At 39.3% G+C, this 24,622-nt stretch overlaps 2 protein-coding genes across 2 annotated transcripts in view; both read right to left on the bottom strand.

The window, feature by feature from the left end:
* Positions 1-24,622, bottom strand: part of LOC148047474 (uncharacterized) — a 161,273-nt gene that overhangs the window by 114,042 nt on the left and 22,609 nt on the right. The gene's annotated exons all lie outside the window — the stretch shown is intronic.
* LOC106539266 (uncharacterized) lies at positions 1,294-21,581 on the bottom strand. The gene is made up of 4 exons (XM_087708061.1): positions 21,521-21,581; positions 12,944-14,124; positions 8,693-8,833; positions 1,294-6,138 (listed from the first exon to the last, which is right to left on the bottom strand). Exons 2-4 carry the CDS (start codon positions 14,122-14,124, stop codon positions 4,695-4,697), a joined length of 2,766 nt encoding a protein of 921 aa, XP_087564187.1. The 5' UTR covers positions 21,521-21,581; the 3' UTR covers positions 1,294-4,694.

Consider the following 24,622-nt stretch of genomic DNA (forward strand, 5'->3'; position numbering starts at 1 on the left):
CATCAATAAGGACAAACACGCAAGTAAAAACAACTCAGGAACTAAATGTTTCATTGAGACTCTTTTTTCTTTTCTTTCCTCCTTGAGGCTTGTTACCCATTCTGGTAACTGAGTATATCTCAGGATTTTTCTAAAACACCCTATAACTCTTTTTTTTCTTCTTCTTCTTTGTTCTGGGGTGTTCAGTGTCTTCTCTTTTCTAATTTTTTTTGATCTCCCAGCAAGTGCTTGCATATTTTTAGAGATCCAAAGTTTTCTATATATATCTTTAGACCTCCCAGCAAGCGCTGGCCTATTTTTAAAGATCAAGATGTATAGAGTAAAATGTTTTGAATAGGTGTTCGAGAAATGCTTCCTTCACCACCCATGTTCTATTTCTGAGACACTTTCCACTGACCTGTGGCCCTGGAGACTCATGGTCACCAACAGGAACTGCAGTGGCTTAACCACCCACACAATTCTAGAGCCTCATTAGGATACGCCGGTTCCGTTAGGAAGGGATGCTATCCCGGGCTCAGGGGGGTGATCGGGTCCCCTCTTCCACTCTCAACCGAGTAGGTCTACAATTCTCACAATACTTGCCTGCAGGCGTCTTCTCTTCTCAGCCGGTGTAATTTATTGACTTCTCCTGATCCCGGTCTGATTCTTGGATCAGCGGATGCCCGACGGGGGGTGGGGGTGGTCGTCTGAGAAAGTCTCTGTGGGCACCCTAAGGTTGGGCAAGACAACCTCGACAGACACCGGTCGGTCTGTTCCGTCCTCAGTGAAATATTGCTCTAAGTCCTGCCAAAGGTCGCCACAATTGTTGCAGAAAATAACAAGACTTAGGCTTCTTGGGATCAAGGAGAAGTTTATTGGCAGCTAGGTTCAGAAAACCTAGTCAAAGACTAGCATGCAACCTCTGAACAACCCTTCTCATGGCAGCACATATTCTTATATGTTCTCAAAAGCAGCGTAACACGGAAACACTTAACCCATTTCTTATTGGTTATCTTGAGAAAAGAAGCCTTATAAGTAGATACTGTCTTACTTCTCCTTTTGTCTTGGGCCACAGGTACTCACTACGTGGCTCTGTAAGAACTTTAGCTGAACTCTGTGGTTTTGGGCTTTTGACATTTCCTGTTTTTGTACATGTCTTAAAAGCAGGTCTTTATATCTTCCTTCTGCCACGTCTCAGTTTTATATTTTAATTCACATATTATCCTGCTTTATCAGTTGGCCTGTTATGCAGTATTTATCACATAATATCGCCAGATATTACCAATACAGTCAACAATTTAACCTGCTATACGTTAACAACATACACAACAACACTGGTAAGGAATTAAAACGATACCATGGAATTTTAGGATTGCATTTACAACCATCAAGTAAATGGTTAGTAAAAAATTTGGATATTGAAGTGAAAGTAGTCATACCAATAACACAGTAGGTAACACAGCATGTGTACAAATGGCAACAGGTGCGAGTATAAAGAGAGGAAAGCATATTGTTATAAAATAATGTAATGTCAGACAAGCAGGGGAAAAAATGCAATAGACATAATTTATTGACAGAAAATAATTTAGCTGACCTCATGACAAAACCATTAAGTATACAAAAATACAAAAATCTTGTGAAACAATTTAGTTTCAATGCTGTCCAGCTATAAATTGGAGGGGTTTTGGATATTAAATTCAGTAAGCTGGAACAATTAAATTGGACAATGGGCAAGAAGTGAGCAGTTGAGTGCTACCTCCTGCATGAGCAATCAAAAGTATGATTGGTTGCCGTAGGTTTAAAGGGGGAGTTTTCCATTTCCCCCTGCTTTCTTCTTCTTCTGTGTGCTCTGTATGCTATTTGGAATTACCTCAGGATGTTCCTGTGTTCCTGCCCATTTTGTTTCCTGTAAATATGTTAAATATGTTAATTTATTTATATATAAAACTACAAATTTGCCTCAGTATCTTTGATTTCATTTGGGAACTTGCTGCATAATTCCCTGACAGAGGGCTGTCTCTATTACACTCAGAGAAAAAAGCCATTTGCAGTGGATGCCACTTGCCAGAAGCATCACAGGGAGGGAAATAACTGTTGATTTGTAGCTGGTGGATCACCCTGAAGGATGTGAAGGATCGTGGGGAGAAAAAACATTTCTGCCCTTGAAGGTCCCCTTCCTCTGGGGCAGATGGAGGACTTTGGGATTATGAGTGCACACAAATGAATCCCCTTGTGAGCCTGAGCTCTTCCCAAGAAGCTTCCATAGGGAGCACAGCCAATTCTTAAGACACCTCACCATGGTTTGGAAATTGCAGGTTTATTTGGAGAAGGCTGAAGCGGAGTTAATAGATTCGATGCTTGATAAACTGGGTTTTCTTAAGAAACTGAGGAATGGACCTACTATATCTAACTGGAAAATAATTTGGAAAATGGATCAATCAAGAGGTTTATGATTTTGGGGAATAAGACACAACTGTTGGCTTATTGTTCTCAACTTAAATTTTAAGAAAAAGTTTTATTAATAAGAATCAAACAAAGGTATTTCATCCCGGTTAAATCAGAGACAATGATTCTGGTGATTTACAGTAAATAAGACGACATTCTAAACTTTATACAAATTAAATGGAATAGTAGATTGTTAACAAAGTGCTTTGATGTTTAACTTTGATTTTGGTTCATCTGTTAGTTATATTGCCTTTACATATTGTATATAGATGAACGTTGAATGGGTTGTAAATAAAGCAGAAGTTCAGAAATTTTGGGCCTGCTTCAGGAGGGGAGAAAACTAATGTTGCTCCAATATGTTTATGAATAGTCTAGTGGGGATAATAAAAGTAAATCTGTTTTTGTCCTTTTTAATTTTTTTTTTTACATGTCTTTTCTATTCTTGTTTTGAGCTTGAAAAAATATTTCTGTTTTTGCAGTAGGTACTGTAGATTAATATTTTGACTAAAATAACCTTAAAAAAAAAAGTCCCTTTACCACAAGCATCTTTATGGTGCTGCTGTGGACCTATTTTCTAAACTGTCTCTAAATTCATAGAATTGTAGCAACATGTGGTTGTTTGTATCATTGTGACCAGAACCGGACACACTATTCGAGATCTGCTGTCCCCAGCACAGTGTAGAGCAACTCTATCACTTCTTCTCGTCTTGATACTAAGCTTATGTTGATGCAGCCTAGGACTGCATTGGCTTTTTTCAGCAGTGGCAGCACTACGCAGCACAATACTGGCACAAGTGGCACTTATCATACGACCCGGAGATACTTGGCCTGCCCTTTTGGAGATTTCCCAGAGGCAGCCACCGTTTTCAGTGCACCGACTATTCCTCAACAGTTCACAAAGTGTTAAAGTAGTAAAACAGAATACTTTGTCCTAGTGACAATAGCAATAGCAGTTAGACTTATATACCGCTTCATAGGGCTTTCAGCCCTCTCTAAGCGGTTTACAGAGTCAGCATATTACCCCCAACAACAATCCGGGTCCTCATTTTACCCACCTCGGAAGGATGGAAGGCTGAGTCAACCCTGAGCCGGTGAGATTTGAACCGCTGAACTGCTGAACTAGCAGTCAACTGAAGTGTCCTGCAGTACTGCATCCTAACCACTGCGCCACCTCGGCTCTATCCAATGACCCAGAGGCAGCCACCATTTTCAGTGCACCGACTATTCCTCAACAGTTCACAAAGTGTTAAAGTAGTAAAACAGAATACTTTGTCCTAGTGACAATGACTCAGAAGCAGTCACTGTTTTGACACAAGAGGCATGTATGATGAAATGGCAGCTGCTTGCACAAGTCCACCACATGACCCAGGCATGAATCCCAAGTGCAATCAAAATAATAGCTGCTTCCACGAAAGTCATGAAGCCCACAAATGTGTGTCTTGCCTTCCTTCACCAACATGAGGTTCAGAGATCTTCAAAAGGAATGGAGAAGAAGGATGTTGTTATGCCTGATGGGTTGGGAGTCAGGCCTAACAATTGCAGGGACCCAGTGGGAATAGGAAAATGCCGGTGGGTAACCAAAAGGTGGGGTAGTGGAGGTTAGGCCTCCAAGAGAGTCCCACAACTCTCAGGTACTCATGGTTCTGCTTAACAACTTGAACATTTGTTTAACAGCTTCATCAGGGAGAGAAGGGAATGAGGGGAGGTAGTTAAGCAAAGTAATATCACGTAACTATTGCAACATGCAGCCGTAACTGGCAGGACCATTACAGTTGTGTCTAGATGACTACTTCTATGGTGGCTAGGGTATTCTGAGGCTCAAAATATGGAGGACACCATGGTAGAAGACGGAAACTCCACATTTGGGGATTCCATAATCAATATACAAAAAACATCACCCAAATTTGTTGCTGGTAATGAGAAACTGGTAGTTAGCCCTTGTCCATTTCCTTTTCTATCCACTTCAAGTCTAATTCTGAAATAGGTTTTCACCTAACATTCCTAATGAGAGATGAGAAATGAAATTCAAGCCTTCTCTAAAATCATCAACTTTTCCCTCAGTTGGATCTCCATGTGGACAAAAAGGAACAATTTAGGCCAGCATCATCCACAGACAGATTTGTCTCCTCGATGAGTTCTCCAGTATATCACCAGGTTCGAATTATGACATAAATTTTTGGCACAAACAGGACATTCGAAGGGTTTCTCTCCTGTGTGAGTCCTCTGGTGTTTCACAGGGTCAGAATTCTCATTGAAACTTTCCCCACGTACTACACATGCAAAGGGGAAATTCTGTGAATTCTCTGATGTCTTACCAAGTTGGATTTGTAACGGAAACATTTTCCACAATGAGGACAGTGAAAGGGTTTCTCTCCTGTGTGAGTTCTCTGATGGCTCATCAGGCTGTAATTGTTACGGAAACTTTTCCCGCAAACATGACATTCAAAGGGTTTCTCTCCTGTGTGAGTCTTCTGATGATTCAGCAGATGGGAATCCCTACTGAAACTTTTCCCACAATCTGAACATTGAAAGGGTTTATCTCCTGTGTGAGTCCACTGATGGTTCACCAGGGTGCAATTCTGACTGAAACTTTTCCCACAAACAGGACATTCAAAGGGTTTCTCTCCTGTGTGAGTCCTCTGGTGGTTCACCAGGACAGAATTCCGACTGAAACTTTTCCCGCAAACAGGACATTGAAAGGGTTTCTCTCCTGTGTGAGTCCGCTGATGGTTCAAGAGGTCAGAATTCTGATTGAAACTTTTCCCACAATCAGAACATTCAAAGAGTTTATCTCTTGTATGAGTCCTCTGATGGTTCATCCGGTTGTAATTCTGAGTAAAACGTTTCCCACAATCAGAACATTCAAAGGGTTTCTCTCCTGTATGAGTCCTCTGATGATTCAGCAGAGTGGAATTTCGACTGAAAACTTTCCCACAATCAGAACATTCAAAGGGTTTCTCTCCTGTGTGAGTCTTCTGATGATTCAGCAGAGTGAAATTCCGATTGAAACTTTTCCCACAATCAGAACATTCAAAGGGTTTCTCTCCAGTGTGAGTCCTCTGGTGTTTCGCTAAGTCATAATTCTGACTGAAACTTTTCCCACAAAGAGGACATTCAAAGGGTTTTTCTCCTGTGTGAGTCTTCTGATGGTTCACCAGGTTAGAATTCTGACTGAAACATTTCCCGCAAACAGGACATTCAAAGGGTTTCTCTCCTGTGTGAGTCCTCTGGTGGTTCACCAGGACAGAATTCTGACTGAAGCATTTCCCGCAAACAGGACATTCAAAGGGCTTCTCTCCTGTGTGAGTCCTCTGGTGTTTCACCAGGACAGAATTCTTACTGAAACTTTCCCCACAAACAGGACATTCAAAGGGTTTCTCCTCTGTATGAGTCCTCTGGTGTTTCACCCGGTTATAATCCTGACTGAAACTTTTCCCACAAACAGTACATTCAAAGGGTTTCTCCCCTGTGTGGGTCCTCAGGTGTCTCACGAGCAGGGAATATCCAATGAAATGTTTCCCGCAATCTGGACAGTCATACGGCTTCTCCCTGCTGTGAGTCTTCAGATGTATCATCATTGCCATTTTCGCTAAAGGTTTTACCAAATTGGAAGCACTTGTAGGACATTTCTTCTGAGTGGATTCTTTCGTGAGCCAAAATGGATCTGTTTGGAGAAACGCTTTTGCCACATTCAGATAATTTCTATGTGCTTTTCTTCAGAGTAGATTCTCCCTTGTGTAATCACTTACAATTTGAAGTCTGTTTTTTCTATAATAGGCACACCTACGGAGCTTTTCCACAACTGATATTCTTGAGAAGAACAAAAATATATGTGATCCCTTGTTGAGTGGTGCTTTGATTTAAGCCCTTTCTTTCTTCCAGGGCAACACCTATATTACTGTCTGCCCTAGATGCCTATCCAATTGACTTTTTCCTCCCCACTGACTTCCAGATATTTCCATCTTTCTGAATGGAAATATTATGTCTCTTGACCTTTTAGTGTATTGTGCCCTTGAGTTCTGCATAATCTACTTTTTCCAACTCGAAATCTCTTATTTTCTTTCGTCTCTCACCTGCTATGGAAGGAGAATTCTGTGGTTTTTCTGATGGAAATAGAGAATATTTTCATTTCTGCCTCAATCTGCTTTGCTTTTCAATATTGCTTGTTAGTCTCAGTTGTCCAGTGTGGTCTTCCGGCATCATGTTTGCCTATAAGATTCAGATGAAAACGTGACTTTTATTGTTTGTAAAAGGGTTGCAGAAGATGTGAAAGAAGAAGTATACATTACAATGAAAAAGCAAACATGCCACAATGCTAGAATAATCTCTTACATTAATTTCTGACATTTGACTACCGAGTTTCAGTTCAAATAGCTATGCAATCATGATATTCATTTGTTGACCTAGGTCAGTCACAAATTCTCAGCCCTGCAAAGGGTTATTATCAAATACAGTTATGCGAAGAAGAAAGTACACCCTCCTTGAGCTCTATGATTTTATGTATCACGACATAGTAAAAATAATATCATCTTTTGCCGTTAAAAAATAGGAAAATGAGGAACAACAGATGATACTTACACCCATGGCATCATTTTCTTTTACAAAAACAAAGTGAAAACAGACGTGAAAAACTGAGAAACTAAAAACACTCTTCCTTCTTCCGTAGGTATGAAGAGGCAAAGTAGCAGCCAGTGCTGCTGATCAAATGATCATCAGCAAGTGTGACTATATCTATGAAAGCCAAAGTTGTAGGAGTTTCCTGTTCTCCAGCATTGAGGTGTGAATTAAATGTCAAAGAGTAGAGACATCTTAGAGAAGCAATTGTTGCTGCCCATCCATCTAGGAAGGGTTATAAGACTCTCCCCAAACTAAAGTAGGACGTAAAGTGAGATTTGGACATTAAGTGTGAAACCTACTGGGTCAGGCTGGACAGCCTCTCAGGGCCCCTTTACTTCTATATTAAAAGCCACATAAACAGAGTTGGAGCTTGCAAAAGAACAGGAAGCCAGTGCCTAACCACAAGATGTTCTAGCCGATGTCCCTATGTCAAAACCTATGTCAAAAGTCCAAGGTTCAATTACAGTTTGTTAATGACACGAACTCCATAACAAAAGGAGAAGTAAGACCCCATCTCCTTATAAGGCTTTCTCCTCAAGGTAACCACTAAGAAATAAGTTAAGTGTTCCCGTGTTATGCTGCCTTTGAGAATGTATAAGAACGCGTGCTTCGATAATGAAGGTTGTTCAGAACTTGCAATGCTAGCCATGGGCTAGCTTTCTGAACCTGGCTGCCAGATAAACTTTTCCTGTTTCCTGATTAGTCTAAAGCCTGTCATTTTCTGCAACAAAACAATTTAAACTCCAATCATTCTACGTTCCCCATTAATAAGTGGAAAACATAGAAGACAATTGCCAACCTGCAATGCTCAGAGAAATTACAAAAAATCCAATCATTACAGCTCAGGCTCTACAGGCCTCAGTTAGCATGTAAAGTGTTAAAGTTCACGACAGTTCAATTAGAAAAAGACTGAAGGAGTTATGGTCCTTTTGGAAGGGTTGCCAGGAGAAAGCATCTTCTCTGTAAAAAGGACATGGAAGAAGCACTTAGATTTGCAAAGTTTCATCTGAACAAATTACAAGACTTCTGGAGCACAGTCCTTTGGACAGATGAGACCAAAGTGGAGATATTGGCCATAAAGCACTGGATAAAATGGATATTTGCCATTTTGATGAAAACAAACAAATCAACACCAAGATCTCACACCAACCATCAAGCACAATGATGAAGGGGAGATGATTTGGGCTTCTTTTGCAGCCACAGGACCTGGCTACTTTGCAGTTATTGAGTCGCCTGTGAATTCCTCTCTATACTAAAGTATTCAGAATCAGAACAGACCTGGAAGGGACCTTGGAGGTCTCCAGTCCAATCCCTGCTCAGGGAATGATTTATATCATTCCTGATTAAATGCTGTCCCGTCTCTACTTTAAATCCTTCAGTAACAAAGAACTCACAACTTTTGGAGGGAAGCTGTTCCCAAGGAATTAATCTTAACTTGAAGGAGACTTTTTAAGATCCTCCCAACAGCAGAAAATTGCGCCCACCAGTGTTAAAGCATGGAGCACCAGCGGACTCAAAATTTGGGGAGGGAAGGAACATGGAGCAGCAGCTGACATGCTTCAGCCTAATAGCCTCTCTGCTTCCACATCATGGAAGAAACCAAACAGCCGGAGCTGCTCCCAGCCTCTCCTCCGACCAGACCCCAACTCACCTTCCAGATGCTGTTTCGATCCTGAGACGAGCACAAAAGCCACTCGGCACATCAACATCCTTCCATGAATGATCCGGAAGAAGTTCCTCTCCTCTCATCCTTTCTAGCAACGCTAAACTCGATGGTTTTAACTCCTTGATGCTCAATCACATATGCCTATTAGTCACCGATAAATGACTGCCATTTCCCAATAGGGGGCATAAGAACACGCTTGTTCTATCTCTAACGTGTTTGTAAGGCGTTTTCACTGATTAAATGCTCTCAAGTAATTTTCGACTCCTTGCAATCTACTTTTGCAACTAAGCCATATGAAATGTGATGCTAAATAGCTTGTGAAAGCTCAGCTATGGGCTGAGCCCTAAATGTTTATGAAGTCCTACACAATTACAGAGTTGGAAGAGACCAACTTTCCAAGCAGGGGACCCTCTTACTATTCCCTCTTTAAAAACCTCTTTAAAAACCCCAGTGATGGAGCACCCTCAACTTCTAGAGACAAAGAATTTCCACTGATTCTCACTGAAATGTCTCCTTGATTCTAGGTTGGATACCTTTTTGATAAGTCTCCCTCTGTTACTTCTTGTCCTGCTCCCAGGCACATTGGACAATGGATCCACTGCCTTTTTTCTGTGTCAACCCCTCAGATATTGAAAGGATGCTATGATGCCATCTCTAGTCCTTCTCTATGTTAGACTAGACATATCCAGTTCCTGCAATAATTCATCGTACAACTCCTTTGGAGTAGAAATTAAAAAATTACAAGAAGAAAGATATATTCTAAATCAAAAGAAGAAAATAGAACAATAAACAATATGTTTATTTATATATATGTAAAACTGCAAAATTGCCTCAGTATCTCTGATTTCATTTGGGAACTTGCTGCATAATTCCCTGACAGAGGGCTGTCTCTATTACACTCAGAGAAAAAAGCCATTTGCAGTGGATGCCACTTGCCAGAAACATCACAGGGAGGGAAATATCTGTTGAGATTTGTAGCTGGTGGATCACCCTGAAGGATGTGAAGGATTGTGGGGAGAAAAAACATTTCTGCTCTTGAAGCTCCCCTTCCTCTGGGGCCGATGGAGGACTTTGGGCTTATGAGTGCACACAAATGAATCCCTTTGTGAGCCTGAGCTCTTCCCAAGAAGCTTCCATAGGGAACACAGCCAATTCTTAAGTCACCTCACCATGGTTTGGAAACTGCAGGTTTATTTGGAAAAGGCTGAAGTGGAAGTGGTTCCTACAGATTTGGAGTTAATAGACTCGATGCTTGATAAACTGGGATTTCTTAAGAAACTGAGGAATGGATCTACTATATGTAACTGGAAAATAATTTGGAAAATGGATCGACCAAGAGGGGTTATGATTTTGGAGAATAAGACACGACTGTTGGCTTATTGTTCTCAACTTAAATTCTAAGAAAACGTTTTATTAATAAGAATCAAACAAAGATATTTCATCCGGACAAATCAGAGACAATGATTCTGGTGATTTACAGTAAATAAGAAGACATTCTAAAATTTATATAACTTAAATGGAATAGTAGATTGTTAACAAAGTGCTTTTATGTTTAACTTTGTTGTTGGTTCATCTGTTAGTTATATTGCCTTTACATATTGTATATAGATGAACGTCAAATTGGTTGTAAATAAAGTAGAAGTTCAGAAGTTTTGGGCCTGCTTCAGGAGGGGAGAAAAATAATATTGCTCCAATATGTTTATGAATAGTCTATTGGGGGATAATAAAAGTAAATCTGTTTTTGTCTTTTTTAATGTATTTTTTTCTTTTTACGTGTCTTTTCTATTCTTGTTTTGAGCTTGAAAAAATATTTCTGTTTTTGCAGTTTGTACTGTATATTAATATTTTGAATAAAATAACCTTTTTTTTTTAAAAAAAAAAGTCCCTTTACCACAAGCATGTTTATGGTGCTGCTGTGGACCTATTTTCTAAACTGTCTCTAAATTCATAGAATTGTAGCAACATGTGGTTGTTTGTATCATTGTGACCAGAACTGGACACACTATTCGAGATCTGCTGTCCCCAGCACAGTGTAGAGCAACTCTATCACTTCTTCTCGTCTTGACACTAAGCTTATGTTGATGCAGCGTAGGACTGCATTGGCTTTTTTCAGCAGTGGCAGCACTACGCAGCACAATACTGGCACAAGTGGTACTTAAGAGCCGAGGTGGCGCAGTGGTTAGGGTGCAGTACTGCAGGCCACTTCAGCTGACTGTTATCTGCAGTTCAGCGGTTCAAATCTCACCGGCTCAAGGTCGACTCAGCCTTCCATCCTTCCGAGGTGGGTGAAATGAGGACCCAGACTGTGGGGGCGATATGCTGACTCTGTAAACCGCTTAGAGAGGGCTGAAAGCCCTATGAAGCGGTATATAAGTCTACTGCTATTGCTATTGCTATATATTATCATACGACCCGGGGATACTTGGACTGCCCTTTTGGAGATTTCCCAGAGGCAGCCACCGTTTTCAGTGCACCGACTATTCCTCAACAGTTTACAAGGTGTTAAAGTAGTAAAACAGAATACTTTGTTCTAGTGACAATGACTCAGAAAGTCACCATTTTGACACAAGAGGCAAGTATGATGAAATGGCAGCTGCTTCCACAAGTCCACCACATGACCCAGGCATGAATCCCAAGCGCATTCAAAATAACAGCTGCTTCCACGAAAGTCATGGAAAGTAATATCATGTAACTATTGCAACATGCAACTGTAACTGGCAGGACCATTACAGTTGTGTCTAGATGGCTACTTCTCTGGTGGCTAGGGTATTCTGGGGCTCAAAATATGGAGGACACCAAGGTAAAAGACGGAAACTCCACATTTGGGAATTCCATAATCAATATACAAAAAACATCACCCAAATTTGCTGCTGGTAACGAGAAACTGGTAGTTAGCCCTTTTCCATTTCCTTTTCTATCCACTTCAAGTCTAATTCTGAAATAGGTTTTCACCTAACATTCCTAATGAGATGAGAAATAAAATTCAAGCCTTCTCTAAAGTCATCAACGTTTCCCTCAGTTAGATCTCCATGTTGGCAATAAGGAATAATTTAGGCCAGAAGCATTATCCACAGAAAGATTTGCCTCCTCTGTGAGTTCTCCAGTATATCACCAGGTTCAAATTCTTTTGGTATTGCCAAAGATTACACAACATTACATAAACTTTTGATACAGACAGAAAACAGGCTGATCACAGTGTTGTATAGATTCTTGTTGGAATACAAGCTAGAGGAGGAACATGTCAAAGAAACTATGGTCGCCTGGGCGAAAAGTTTTGGTTACAATGTGGAATTGGCTAAGTGGGAAAAACTTTGGCTACTTAATCAGAAACTAACAATGGCTATGGCGTATAAAGAAAACCTTTATAAGATGTTCTACAGATGGCATCTCCCACCAGCACAGCTCTCCAAAATGTTTAAAAATCTGGCCCCAAATTGTTGGAAGTGTAAAAAAACACCAGGCACTTTTTATCATATGTGGTGGACGTACAATGAGGCAAAAAAAATATTGGAAAATGATTCAATCATGGTTAGAACAAATGGGGGGAGACCAAATTTTGTTTAAACTGGCATTTTTTCTCCTAGGTATAATACCGGAGGGGTTTAAGAAAGATACACTTTATTTAATTATACTATACATGTACAAACTGCGGTGCGCATAACATGCACAATATTGGAAAAAAGAAAATACACCATCAAAGCTAGATATAATCAGAAAAGTGTTCTGCCTGTGTGGAAGCAGATAGGCTCACTCTTGAACTTAAAAATAAAGGGGAATCAGAATATTTTGAAGTCTGGAACAGATTTTATGACTGGTATAAGACAAGGTGACAAGACTGGAACAAACTGTATATTTTGTGATTGGACAGAAGGATAGACAATGTATTAAGTAGGCTAATTGTTAATGGTTGAGATTAGCTGTATATAATGTTAATGTATGGTCACTTCGACTCTGTGATATTGCATTGTTTTACATGCAAAAATAATAAAAATATATTGAAAAAAAAAAGAAATTCAAGCCTTCCCTAAAGTCATCAATTTTTCCCTCAGTTGGATTTCCATGTGGGCAATAAAGAACAATTTAGGCAGGAAGCATCATCCACAGACAGATTTGTCTCCTCTGTGAATTCTGACAGAAATGTTTGGCACAAACAGGACATTCAAAGGGTTTCTCTCCTATGTGAGCCCTCTGGTGTTTCATGGGGTCAGAATTCTCATGGAAACTTTCCCAACGTACTACACATGCAAAGGGGAAATTCTGTGAATTCTCTGATGTCTTACCAAGTTGGAATTGTAACTGAAACATTTTCCACAATGAGGACAGTGAAAGGGTTTCTCTCCTGTGTGAGTTCTCTGATGGTTCATCAGGCTGTAATTGTGACTGAAACTTTTTCCGCAAACAGGACATTCAAAGGGATTCTCTGCTATGTGAATGCTCTGATGATTCAGCAGATTGGAATTCTGACTGAAACTTTTCCCACAATCAAAACATTCAAAAGATTTCTCTCCTGTGTGAGCCCTCTGATGGTTCACCAGGGTGCAATTCTGACTGAAACTTTTCCCACAATCAGAACATTCAAAGGGTTTCTCTCCTGTGTGAGTCCTCTGATGATTCAGCAGACTGGAATTTCGACTGAAACCTTTCCCACAATCAGAACATTCAAAGGGTTTCTCTCCTGTGTGAGTCTTCTGATGATTCAGCAGACTGGAATTCCGACTGAAACTTTTCCCACAATCAGAACATTCAAAGGGTTTCTCTCCTGTGTGAATCCTCTGATGGTTCAATAGTTCAGAATTTTGACTGAAACCTTTCCCACAATCAGAACATTCAAAGGGTTTGTCTCTTGCATGAGTCCTCTGATGGTTCATCCGGTTATAATTCTGACTGAAACATTTCCCGCAAACAGGACATTCAAAGGGTTTCTCTCCTGTGTGAGTCCTCTGGTGTTTCATCAGATCAGAATTCTGACTGAAACGTTTTCCACAAATGGGACATTCAAAGGGTTTCTCTCCTGTGTGAGTCCTCTGATGAATCGCCAGGTGAGAATTCTGACTGAAACATTTCCCACAAATAAGACATTCAAAGGGTTTCTCTCCTGTGTGAGTCCTCTGGTGTTTCACCAGGTCAGAATTCTGACTGAAACTTTTCCCACAAAGAGGACATTCAAAGGGTTTCTCTCCTGTGTGAGCCCTCTGATGGTTTACTAGATTAGAATTATCACTGAAACTTTTCCCACAATCAGGGCACTCAAAGGGTTTCTCTCCTGTGTGAGTTCTCAGGTGTCTCACGAGGTGAGAATTATCAGTGAAAGGTTTTCCACAATCTGGACAGTTATACGGCTTCTCCCTGCTGTGATGCATCACCAAGTTGCCAGTTTTCTCAGTTGTCCGGAGTGCTCTTATTGGTATCCTCTTCATCTGTAAGATTTAAATAAAAGTGTAAGTTTAAATTTGTTTATGAACTGGTTGCAGATGATGTGAAAAAGTATACACTAGAACGATGTAATTTAAGAACGATGTAATTTGTTTGCAAGAAACTCATATCAAGTCAACTGATCAAAAATATTTGATCAACTCAAAACTTGGTCAACATTTTGCAGCTTCTGCTATGGAAAAGAAGAATGGTATAGTTGTATACTTAAGAAAAGATATGAAAGCTGAATTAATAGAAGCAGATCCCTTCAGAAGATATATTGCTTTAGACTTAATCTTAGAAGGGAAAAAGACATTACTTTTGGGAATTTATGCTCCCAATCAACAGCAAGATAGATTCTATAGAAATCTTCATGCTAAATTAGTACAGTGGGACTATAGTTCCTGTATACTATTGGGTGACTGGAATGGAGTGATAGACACTAAGAGAGATAAGAAGATTTCCCGCCTAAATACCAAGATGCGAGCAAAGTTACCCAAATCTTTCTTTGACATTATGGATGATTTTGAATTGAGAGATATTTGGCGAGAAAGAAATGCAGAGGAATATGACTTCACTTTCTTCTCAGACAGGCATCAATCCCTTTCAAGGATTGATTTTATCCTAACCACTAACGATTTGCTTTCTAGGGTCAAGAAAACAAAGATTGCAGTTAGGGTCCTTTCTGACCATAATCCAGTTTGGATGGAGTTGGGAAGGGTAGTGCAGGCAAGAAGGTCTTGGAGATTGAATGAAAACTTATTTAGATATGAAAAGTATATTAATGATTGTAAAAAATTACTATCTGAATATTTTGTTTTGAATATGAATAAGGGTACATCTATGGAATTTGTATGGGACGCAAGCAAAGCGTATATGAGAGGAGTTTTGATGAATATAAATAAAACACATAGAAATAAGCAAGGGTTAAAACGAACAGAACTGGAAGAGGAAATTAAGAGAAAAGAGCTGGAGTTAACAATGAACCCAGACGATACAAAGGTTAAGGAAGCTATTAACATATTAAAATCTCAATTTGACATGTTGATCTCTGACCAGGTGGCTACTAATCTATTATATGCGAAACACAATACTTTTTGTAATGCAAACAAACCTGGCAGATGGTTAGCTTATCAGATTAGGAAAAAAAGGAAAACTCGAAATATATCTAAACTGTTTTACAGAGGGAAGGAGGTGTTTCAACAGGAAGAGATTCAAAAGGCTTTCTGGGAATTTTTTACAGAACTGTATAAAGGGGATAAAATTAATGGTTTAGACATAGACAAATATTTAGACAAAGAGAAAATACCTTCAGTTAGAGAAGAACACAGGCAAAAATTGAATCAACCAATAACCTCGGGGGAAATCCTGCAGGTAATTAAGCAATTAAAGTTAGGGAAAGCACCAGGTACAGATGGCTTGACAGCGGTTTACTATAAAAACTTACAGTTAGAAATGGTAGAACCTCTTAGAGAATTATTTAATATGATTCAAACGGAAGGTAAAGTCCCTCCATCTTGGAAGACAGCGTTTATATCTTTGATACCCAAAGAAGAACAAGATACTACTCAACCCAAAAATTATAGACCTATTTCATTACTGAATGTAGATTATAAAATTTTTACTAAAATATTAGCAAATAGGTTAATGTTGGTCATTCAACAATTGATACATACGGACCAAACAGGTTTTATACAAGGGAGACAGATGAAAAGTAATGTTAGATTAATTATTAATGCATTAGAATATTTGGGAAAGAACAACCAGATCCCTGCTGCGTTTATATTTTTGGATGCTGAGAAGGCCTTTGATCGAGTTAACTGGCAATTTCTGTTGAAGATACTGCAAAAAATGCAGATAGGAGATAATTTTCTACAGTCAATTAAAGCAATATACCAACAGCAAACAGCACAAATCATAGTCAATGGAAGTCTAACAGACTCTTTTCAAATTGGAAAAGGTACAAGACAGGGCTGTCCTTTGTCCCCATTATTGTTTATTATAACTTTGGAAGTATTGTTGAATAAAATACGGGGCTTGGATGGTGTAAAAGGGATCAAGATTAGGCAGCAAGAATATAGAGTCCGCGCTTTTGCGGATGATTTGGTCATAATATTGGAACAACCGCAGGAATCTAGTATGGTTTTAATGAATATGATTAATCAATATGGTCAAGTGTCGGGCTTTAAAATAAACTTAGGAAAAACCAAAATATTAGCTATAAATATGAATATTAAACAAAAGGAAGAATTAGGAGTGATGCTAGGATGTGAGGTAGTTAAAAAAGTTAAATATCTTGGAGTTAACATTTTAACTTCAAATGGGAAATTATATAAGCATAATTATGAACCACTTTGGCATAGCATACAGACAGAGATGAAAAAATGGGAGAAATTGCACTTATCTTTGCTGGGTAGGATAGCGGCAGTGAAAATGAACATTTTACCAAAATTTTTATTTCTCTTCCAAATGTTACCTATACTTAAAAAAGATGCGAACCTTTTAGAATGGCAGAAGGGTATCAACAAATTTGTGTGGGCAGGAAAGAAGCCGAGGGTAAAGATGAAAATAATGCAAGATGTACGTGAGAGAGGAGGATTGAAACTACCTAATTTAAAAATATATTATGATGCAGTGGTATTATCTGTAATTAGTGATTGGATTCACTTAACCAATGATAGAATATTGAACATTGAGGGACACGATCTGGTATTTGGTTGGCATGCTTACCTGTTATTCAACAAAAAATTGGATAAGAACTTTAAAAGTCATATTTTAAGAAATGCTTTATTGCGGGTCTGGAAGAAATATCAATATAAATTAAATGACAAGATACCCATGTGGGCAATTCCTAGACACGCAATTGAAAATATGAATACAGCACAAAAACAGGACAGAATTACCTACAGACAGCTTCTTACCTCGGAAAGGGGGGTATTACAATTAAAATCTTTAGAGGTATTAAAAGAGGAGAAGGTAGTTCAAACATGGTTCCAGTATGGGCAATTACAGGCTAGGTGGAAAATAGATCAAAAAATTGGTTTTATTCAAGTTGAGGATAATTTGTTTAAACAAATAAGAGATCAAAGCTTAATGCATATAAAGAGGATATATAATGTATTAATACAGATGGATTCGGAAACAGAATTAGTTAAAGATTGTATGATAAAATGGGCTCAAAATATTGAGGAACCAATAATGTTGGATACATGGGAAAGAATCTGGGTAAGAAATGTGAAATTTACACAAGCTCAAAATCTGAGAGAAAATTTTTACAAGATGTTCTATAGATGGCATTTAGATCCTAAAAAGTTGGCTTCTATGTATCCGAATGTACAGCCTAAATGTTGGAGATGTGGTTCTCTCGATGCTACATATTATCATATATGGTGGACCTGCCAAAAGGTTAAAGCATTTTGGATAAAAATATGGTGGGTCATGCAAAATGTTTTTAAAAGAAGGATAAAGTTTAGTCCTCAGTTATTTTTACTAGGTATATGTACTGACTTTACAGTGGTAGAGACCAATTTGACTCTGCACCTGATAACTGCAGCAAGACTGTTGGTGGCGCAATATTGGAAGAAGGAAGACTTGCCTACAATTCAAGAATGGACATTGAAAGTAACAAACTTAGCTGAAATGGCTAAAATATCGGCATATCTCAAAGATCATTCAAATGAGAGATATAAACGAGACTGGAAAAAATGGATTGACTATATACAAAATAAATACGGGACTAAGAAATTCCAGTTAGCCTATGCTTAAGATCAGAAATGATTTAAATTGTTTAAAGTTAGTTCAGTAAGAAGAAGCTAAGGTCAATCTAGAATGTCATTAATTTCTTTATTTCTTTTTTCTCAATAGATTTTAGACTGTGTTAGTTAAAATTCTATACCGTGTACGGGTTCTGGAAAGTCGGGGGGGGAAGGAGGAGGGGGGGTGGGGGTGGAGGGAGGGAGGGGTACACACAAAAAAAAATTGTACTTCAATGTTTTAATGATTGACAAATGATGACATATTTGTGTTTTTTTTTTAAAGAAAAATAAAAAAGTTCTGTTAAAAAAAAAGTATACACTACAAGTAAAAAGCAAACATGCCACAATGCTGAAATAGCTTCTAATGTTAATTATAATTCAATTGATACGTTGAAGATTACTAAGCTCCAAGTTCAAATATACATTCAATCATGAAATACACTTGTTGACTTGGGTACATCACAAACTCTTCATATGCAATTGTGCTGTCCCAACAGTATATAGCTAATGTAGGAATTAAGAACTTTCTCCTTTAACAGTATATAGCTAATGTAGGAATTAAGAACTGTCTCCTTTAAGAAACTACCTTATGGGAAATGTAGGCAGAACTGCCTTGTGGGAAATGTACTTCCATAACATGTAACCACATCTGTGTTCCCTGATTGGGCAGCGGGTATTCTGCCCGGGAAAAGTGATTTATTTCACAGATGTGGTTACTTTTCACTCGTGCCCTGGTGACCTCTAGGCTGGAGTACTGCAATGTGCTCTACATGGGGCTGCCCTTGAGGAGTATTCGGCGACTTCAGCTAGTTCAGAATGCGGCCGCGCGAGCGATTGTGGGTGCACCTCGCTTCACCCACGTAACACCTATCCTCCGCGAGCTGCACTGGCTACCTGTCGATCTCCGGATACGCTTCAAGGTGCTACTTGCCACCCATAAAGCTCTTCATGGTAGTGGATCTGGGTACTTGAGAGACCGCCTACTGCCAATCACCTCCATTCGACCAATTAGATCTCACCGATTAGGCCTCCTCCGAGTTCCATCCGCCGGTCAATGTCGACTGGCGACCACGCGGAGGAGAGCCTTCTCGGTGGCAGCTCCGACCCTATGGAACGATCTCCCCGTGGAGATCCGTACCCTCACCACCCTCCAGACCTTCCGCACAGCCCTTAAAAACTGGCTTTCCTGTCAGGCCTGGGGCTAAAGATTGCAACCCGCCCGAATGGTAAGAATGTTGTGTTTTAATGATGTTTGTTCTATATGTTAAAAGTTTGTTCCCCCCCCCCTTTTAAGTTGTATGCCGCCCTGAGTCCCCCCAGGGAAAAGGGCGGCATATAAATAAACTTAAATACAAATACAAACTTAAATACAAATACAAATTTATTATTGGTCACTCTCTGAATCGCCCTTTGTTAACTGTGATGGCAGCCAACCGCTCACCAAGGGAATAGAAAGACCACAGACTTTTTACACTATGTGATGGGACAGATCATGGAAAGTCAGAAGTATCTTAACACTGAACTGTAAGTTTTGCTATTAAGAATGCCTGATAATAAACTTGGTCTGAAGAACATCCTAAACATGGAGTTAAACTGCTGCCCCGGCCAATCTACATCGCTGGGTCAAAACAGCAATTATTGGATAGAACCTCTGTAGTTTAAATAAATGTTTTACTAAAACTGCTATTTCTCTTTCACACTTTAAATGTTGTAACTGAAACTCAATTTAAACTATGGCAGATGGACATCTCTAAGTTTATATGGGAAGGGGATAAAACAAAAAATTAAACATAAATCATTGCAAGGTGATAAGGACAGAGGTTTGAGTTGACGAGATTTGAAATTGTATTTTGATGCTTGTTGTTTTTTGGCAAAAAGAGTGGGGGACTCTCCAAAATAAGAGCGTCCTTGAGCTTGACAGGCATGAATAAAATTTTGGATGACACAGCTCTTTATGGTATGATAAGGTTAAAGCAAATGTTGATTTTAAACATCACTTTGTTAGAAATGCCTTCCTCTTTGGGTGTCTCCCAGGAAGTTTTTAAGAAAAGAAATGGTGGTGAGGCCAGACTGATGGGCTTATAGTCAAAAATGGTTGAATTATTGTGACCCTCTCCTCAAATCTAAAGAGGAGTTGGAATCAGAAGGATGTTTCCAATTGATTTGTATATTTACAATTGCAAGAAAGATTTGAACTAGACAAAAAGAGCTATGGATACGTCTAAGGTTTATAAACTGCTATTGAAATTAAACTTGCAGAATGAGTATGTAAAGCATTGTATGATTCAGTGGGCGAAGAACTTTGGATGTAATATAATGCTTGAACAATGGAAGAATATAACAGAATTACAGAGTTGGAAGGGTCCTTGGAGATCTTCTAGTCCAACCCCCTGCTCAGGCAGGAAGCTCTATACCAAATGGTTCTTATGCTGTTAGTATCTAACATTGAAAAAATTCTCAAGAATGCATAAAGGCACCTTAAATGTTGGAAATGTAAATAAGATATTTTATCATTTATGGTGGAAATCCGACAAAGAAATATTGGAGTAGGATTCAAATTCATAAAGAATTAAAGAGAATATAAAGATAAAACCAGAAAGTTTCCGTTTAGTGGATAAAGAATTTCTGTATTTTACATTTCATGAGAGAAGTACAAATACACACACCTACAAATATGTGTATATTTGGAAAATCCATGCGTTCACAGGCAGAAAACTGTAACAAAACCCAAAATGGTTACAGTCCAACCTTCTGTGCTAATTCTAGAGATGTGGGGGTTTTAGTTGATAAAATGATGCCTAAAGACTCTGCAAGATTTGAAGTGCCAGTTTTGCCATGGAAGTCCTCAGTTCCAAGTTAAGGGCAGAAAACACTGTCCACAACCACTCTGGTGACATTTTTATTGAAGCAGTCCTCACTTATTGACTGCATTTGGGACTGGCATCTGTGTTACTAAGCAGCCTGACCAGGAAGCATGATATCACAGGACAGTGCCAACTTGCATCTATTCCTCTGCAGTTGTTTAGTGAATCATTGTGGGTTATTAAAGGCAAGTTCACCTGACTATGGCTTGCAACTTCCTGCTGGCATCCCCACTGATATTTCTTGACAGGATCTATCTTGGAAGGTCACAACTGGGGATCCCGAGTGTGGGATGCTGAAACCATCATAAATGTGCCCTGGTTGGCAGAAACTAAATTGTTGCAAATGCTTTTTTTTCAACTTCATAACCACAGGAACTGCTGACTTAGAGGTGACATGTTCCAATACTTGAGGTGCTGCCACCAAGAAGAGAAGATTAAGAACTTCTCCAAAGCCCCAAAAGGTAAGACAAGAAGCAACGGATGGAAACCAACGAAGGACAGAAGCATCCTAGAAATAGGAAGAAATCTCCTGACAGCGACCAGTGGAACGGCTTCCCTTCCCAAGTTGTGGGTGCTTCTCCCTGGAAGAAGATACTGGAGAGCCATTTGTCTGAAATGGTCTCAGTTCTCATGCTTGAGCAGGGGGTTGGACTGCATGATCGCTAAGGTCACATCCAACTGCCTTTGTCTTTCTTCCAGTTGCTTCTCTGCTTCTACGCTGCGGAGGAAATCAAGCAGCCTTTCTTGCTCCCAGCCTCTCCCGCAACCTGTCCTCAACTCACCCACCAGCTGCTGCTGCTTCTTCGACTGTTGCAGGAGCCCAGAAACCACTCGGCTTCTCTTCCTCCCGTCATCGATCATGTAGATCCTGCACTTCTCTCCCCTGCTTTCTAGCAATGCAGCTCGATGGTTTTAACTCCTTAAAGCTCAAACCCCAGATTCCTCCACGGCTTTACAGGCGCCAATGTTGCCCATCTGACTGCCATCTCCCGATAAAAGGAGGTAAAACAGGCTTGTCCCGTCTCTGCCCATTAAGGCGTTTGCAAGAGGTTTCCACTGATTACATGCCATCAAGTCATTTTCCACTCCTTTGCAACTGATCCATGTGAAATTGTGAAATGTGACACTAAATAGCTTGAGAAGGTAGCTATGCACTGAGCCCTAAACGTTCATGAAGCTCTTACAGAATTACATAAGAAGAGTTGGAAGAGACCAACTTTCTAACCAGGAGACCCTATATCGTTCTGGACAAATGTCTGTCCAGCCTCCTATTAAAAAAACGGAGCACCCACAATTACTGGAGGCAAAGCATTTCCACTTTTTGATTGTTCTCACTGAAAGGAAATGTCTCTTTGATTCTAGGTTGGATACCTTTTTGATAAGTCTCCCCCTGTTAGTTCTTGTTCTTCTCTCAGGCACATTGGACAATGGATCCACCGCCTTTTTTCTGTGTCAGCCCCTCAGATATTGAAAGGATGCTATGATGGCATCCCTACTCCTGCTCTGTGTTAGACTAGACATATCCAGTTTTCCTGCAATAGTTCATAGGAGTAGAAAGAAAGAAATTACAAGGAGGGCCTGTATTGTCAGAGAAGCAGGGAAAGAAAATGTAATAGACATAATTTATTGTCCACCAGAAAATAATTTAGCTGACCTCATGACAAAACCATTAAGTATACAAAAACACTGAAAAGATTCTGAAAAGATTTGGTTAAAATGCTGTCCAGCTATAAATTAGCGGGGGTCTTAGGATATTAAATTTAGTAGCTGAATTGTACAACTGGCAAGAAGTGAGCAGTTGAGCGCCTGCATGAGGCAACATACGCTATGATTGGTTGCTGTAGGTGTAAAGGGGGCGTTTCCCAGTTTTCCCTCTTTTTTTCTTCTGTGTGCTCTGTATGCTATTTGGAGTTACCTCAGGTTGTTCCTGTGTTCCTGCCCATCTTCTTTGCTGTAAATGTGTTAAATATATTTATTTATATATAAAACTACAAATTTGTCCCAATGTCACTGATTTCATTTGGAAATTTGCTGAATAATTCCTTTAAGAGGACTGTCTCTATTACACCCAGAGAAAAAAGCCATTTGCAGTGGATGCCATTTGGTGGAAACATCATGGAGGGAAATAATCGTTGTCGTATCCAGCTGGTCGATTACCCAGAAGGATGTAAAGAATCGTGGTGAGAAAAAACAAATTTCTTCTCTGGGAGATCCCCTTCCTCTGGGACTGATGGAAGCATTTAGGATTATGAGCGTGCACAAATGAATGGATCTGTCTCAAATGAATCCCTTTATGAGCCTAAACTCTTCCCAAGAAGCTCCCACAGCCACTTCTTAAAAAACCCCTCACTATGGTTTGGAAACTGCAGGAAGGTTGGGAGAAGGCCGAAGCAGATGTGGCTGCTACAGATTTGGAATTAACAAACTCAATGCGGGATAAATTGTACTTTTTAAAAAAGATTGGGAAATGGACCTACTATAACTGGAGAACAATTTGGAAAATGGATCGACCAAGAGGTTTTATGATTTGGGGGAATAAGACACAATTGTTGTCTTATTGTTCTGAACTAATGTATTTAGAAAAAGTTTTATTAATAAGAATCAAATAGATATTTTATCCCTCACAGATCAGAGACTGTGGTGATTTGTGGTAAATAAGAAGCAGTTTAAACTTTATACAAGTTAAATGCAATATAGATTGTTAACAAAGTGCTTTGAGGTTTAATTTTGTTGTTGACTCACCTCTTACAGTGTGTTTATATATTGTAGATAGATGAATGTCTAACTGGTTGTAAATAGAGTAGAAGTTTATAAATTTTGGGCCTGCTTCAGAAGGGGAAGAAACTAATATTGGTAAATCTGCTTTTGTCTTTCAAATGCATATTTTTCTTTTTAAATGTTTTGTCTATCCTTGTGTGGTTTTTGAAAAAAAATTTTCAGGAGATTATACTTCATATTAATTTTCTGAATAGAATATTTATTCTAAATTAAAAGTCCCCTTACTAGAAACAAATTCATGAGGCTACCATGTACATATTTTCTAAATTACCTCTAAATTCATAGTGTACATTGGAGGTGGTGACCCTTTGAGCGCTGTATGCAATGAAGTTTCATTTTAATGTATGCTGATTAGTATACATTCAGTATTCTAATTCTACGTCCCATCCTTACCTAAGGCTTTCTCAAGATGTTTTCGTTGGTTAAATGCTATCAAGTTGTTTTCGACTTCTAGAAACCTACCTTTGCAACTGATGCATGTGAAATAGTGAAATGTGATGCTACTTAGCTTGTGAAGATTAGCTGTGTGCTGAGCCCTAAAGGTTTATGAAGGTCTTACAGAATCACATAAAAAGAAATGGGAGAGACCAATTCTCCATTCCAGAAAAAATGCTGTTGAATCTCCTCTTTAAAAAGTTCCTGATGGACCACCCACAACTTCTGGAGGGAAATCATGGAAGCTGTCAGATCATCCTTGCTCCTTCTCTGTGTTAGACTGGACATATCATGCAATTATTCATTGTATGGTTTAGCCTCCAGTTCCCTTAACACCATTGTTGCTCTTCTCTGCTCTCTTTCTAGAGTTTCAACATCTGGTTTTTCTCATGGTGATGAACACTGGATGCCTAAACTGGTATAGTCTTCCTAGCACAGTATAATGTAGACAGCAGTAATACTTCTTGGAATCTTGATACTATTCCTCTGTTGATATAGACTAGGACTGCATTGGCTTTTTTTGCAACTGCAGCATACTGGTAGCGGATACTTAAAGACTGGTTGTCCACTAAAATTCCTAGATCCCTTGCGCAGTTATTGCTGTTGAGCCAGAGTAAAAGTCAAGATCTTTTTTCAAATGTTAATCTGAAAGTTCATATTTTCTTTTCCCT

The sequence above is a fragment of the Thamnophis sirtalis genome, unplaced genomic scaffold (genome assembly GCF_051295495.1).
Source record: "Thamnophis sirtalis isolate CommonGarterSnake01/CBP01778 unplaced genomic scaffold, rThaSir2_p1.2 scaffold_3, whole genome shotgun sequence".
Taxonomy (NCBI): domain Eukaryota; kingdom Metazoa; phylum Chordata; class Lepidosauria; order Squamata; family Natricidae; genus Thamnophis; species Thamnophis sirtalis.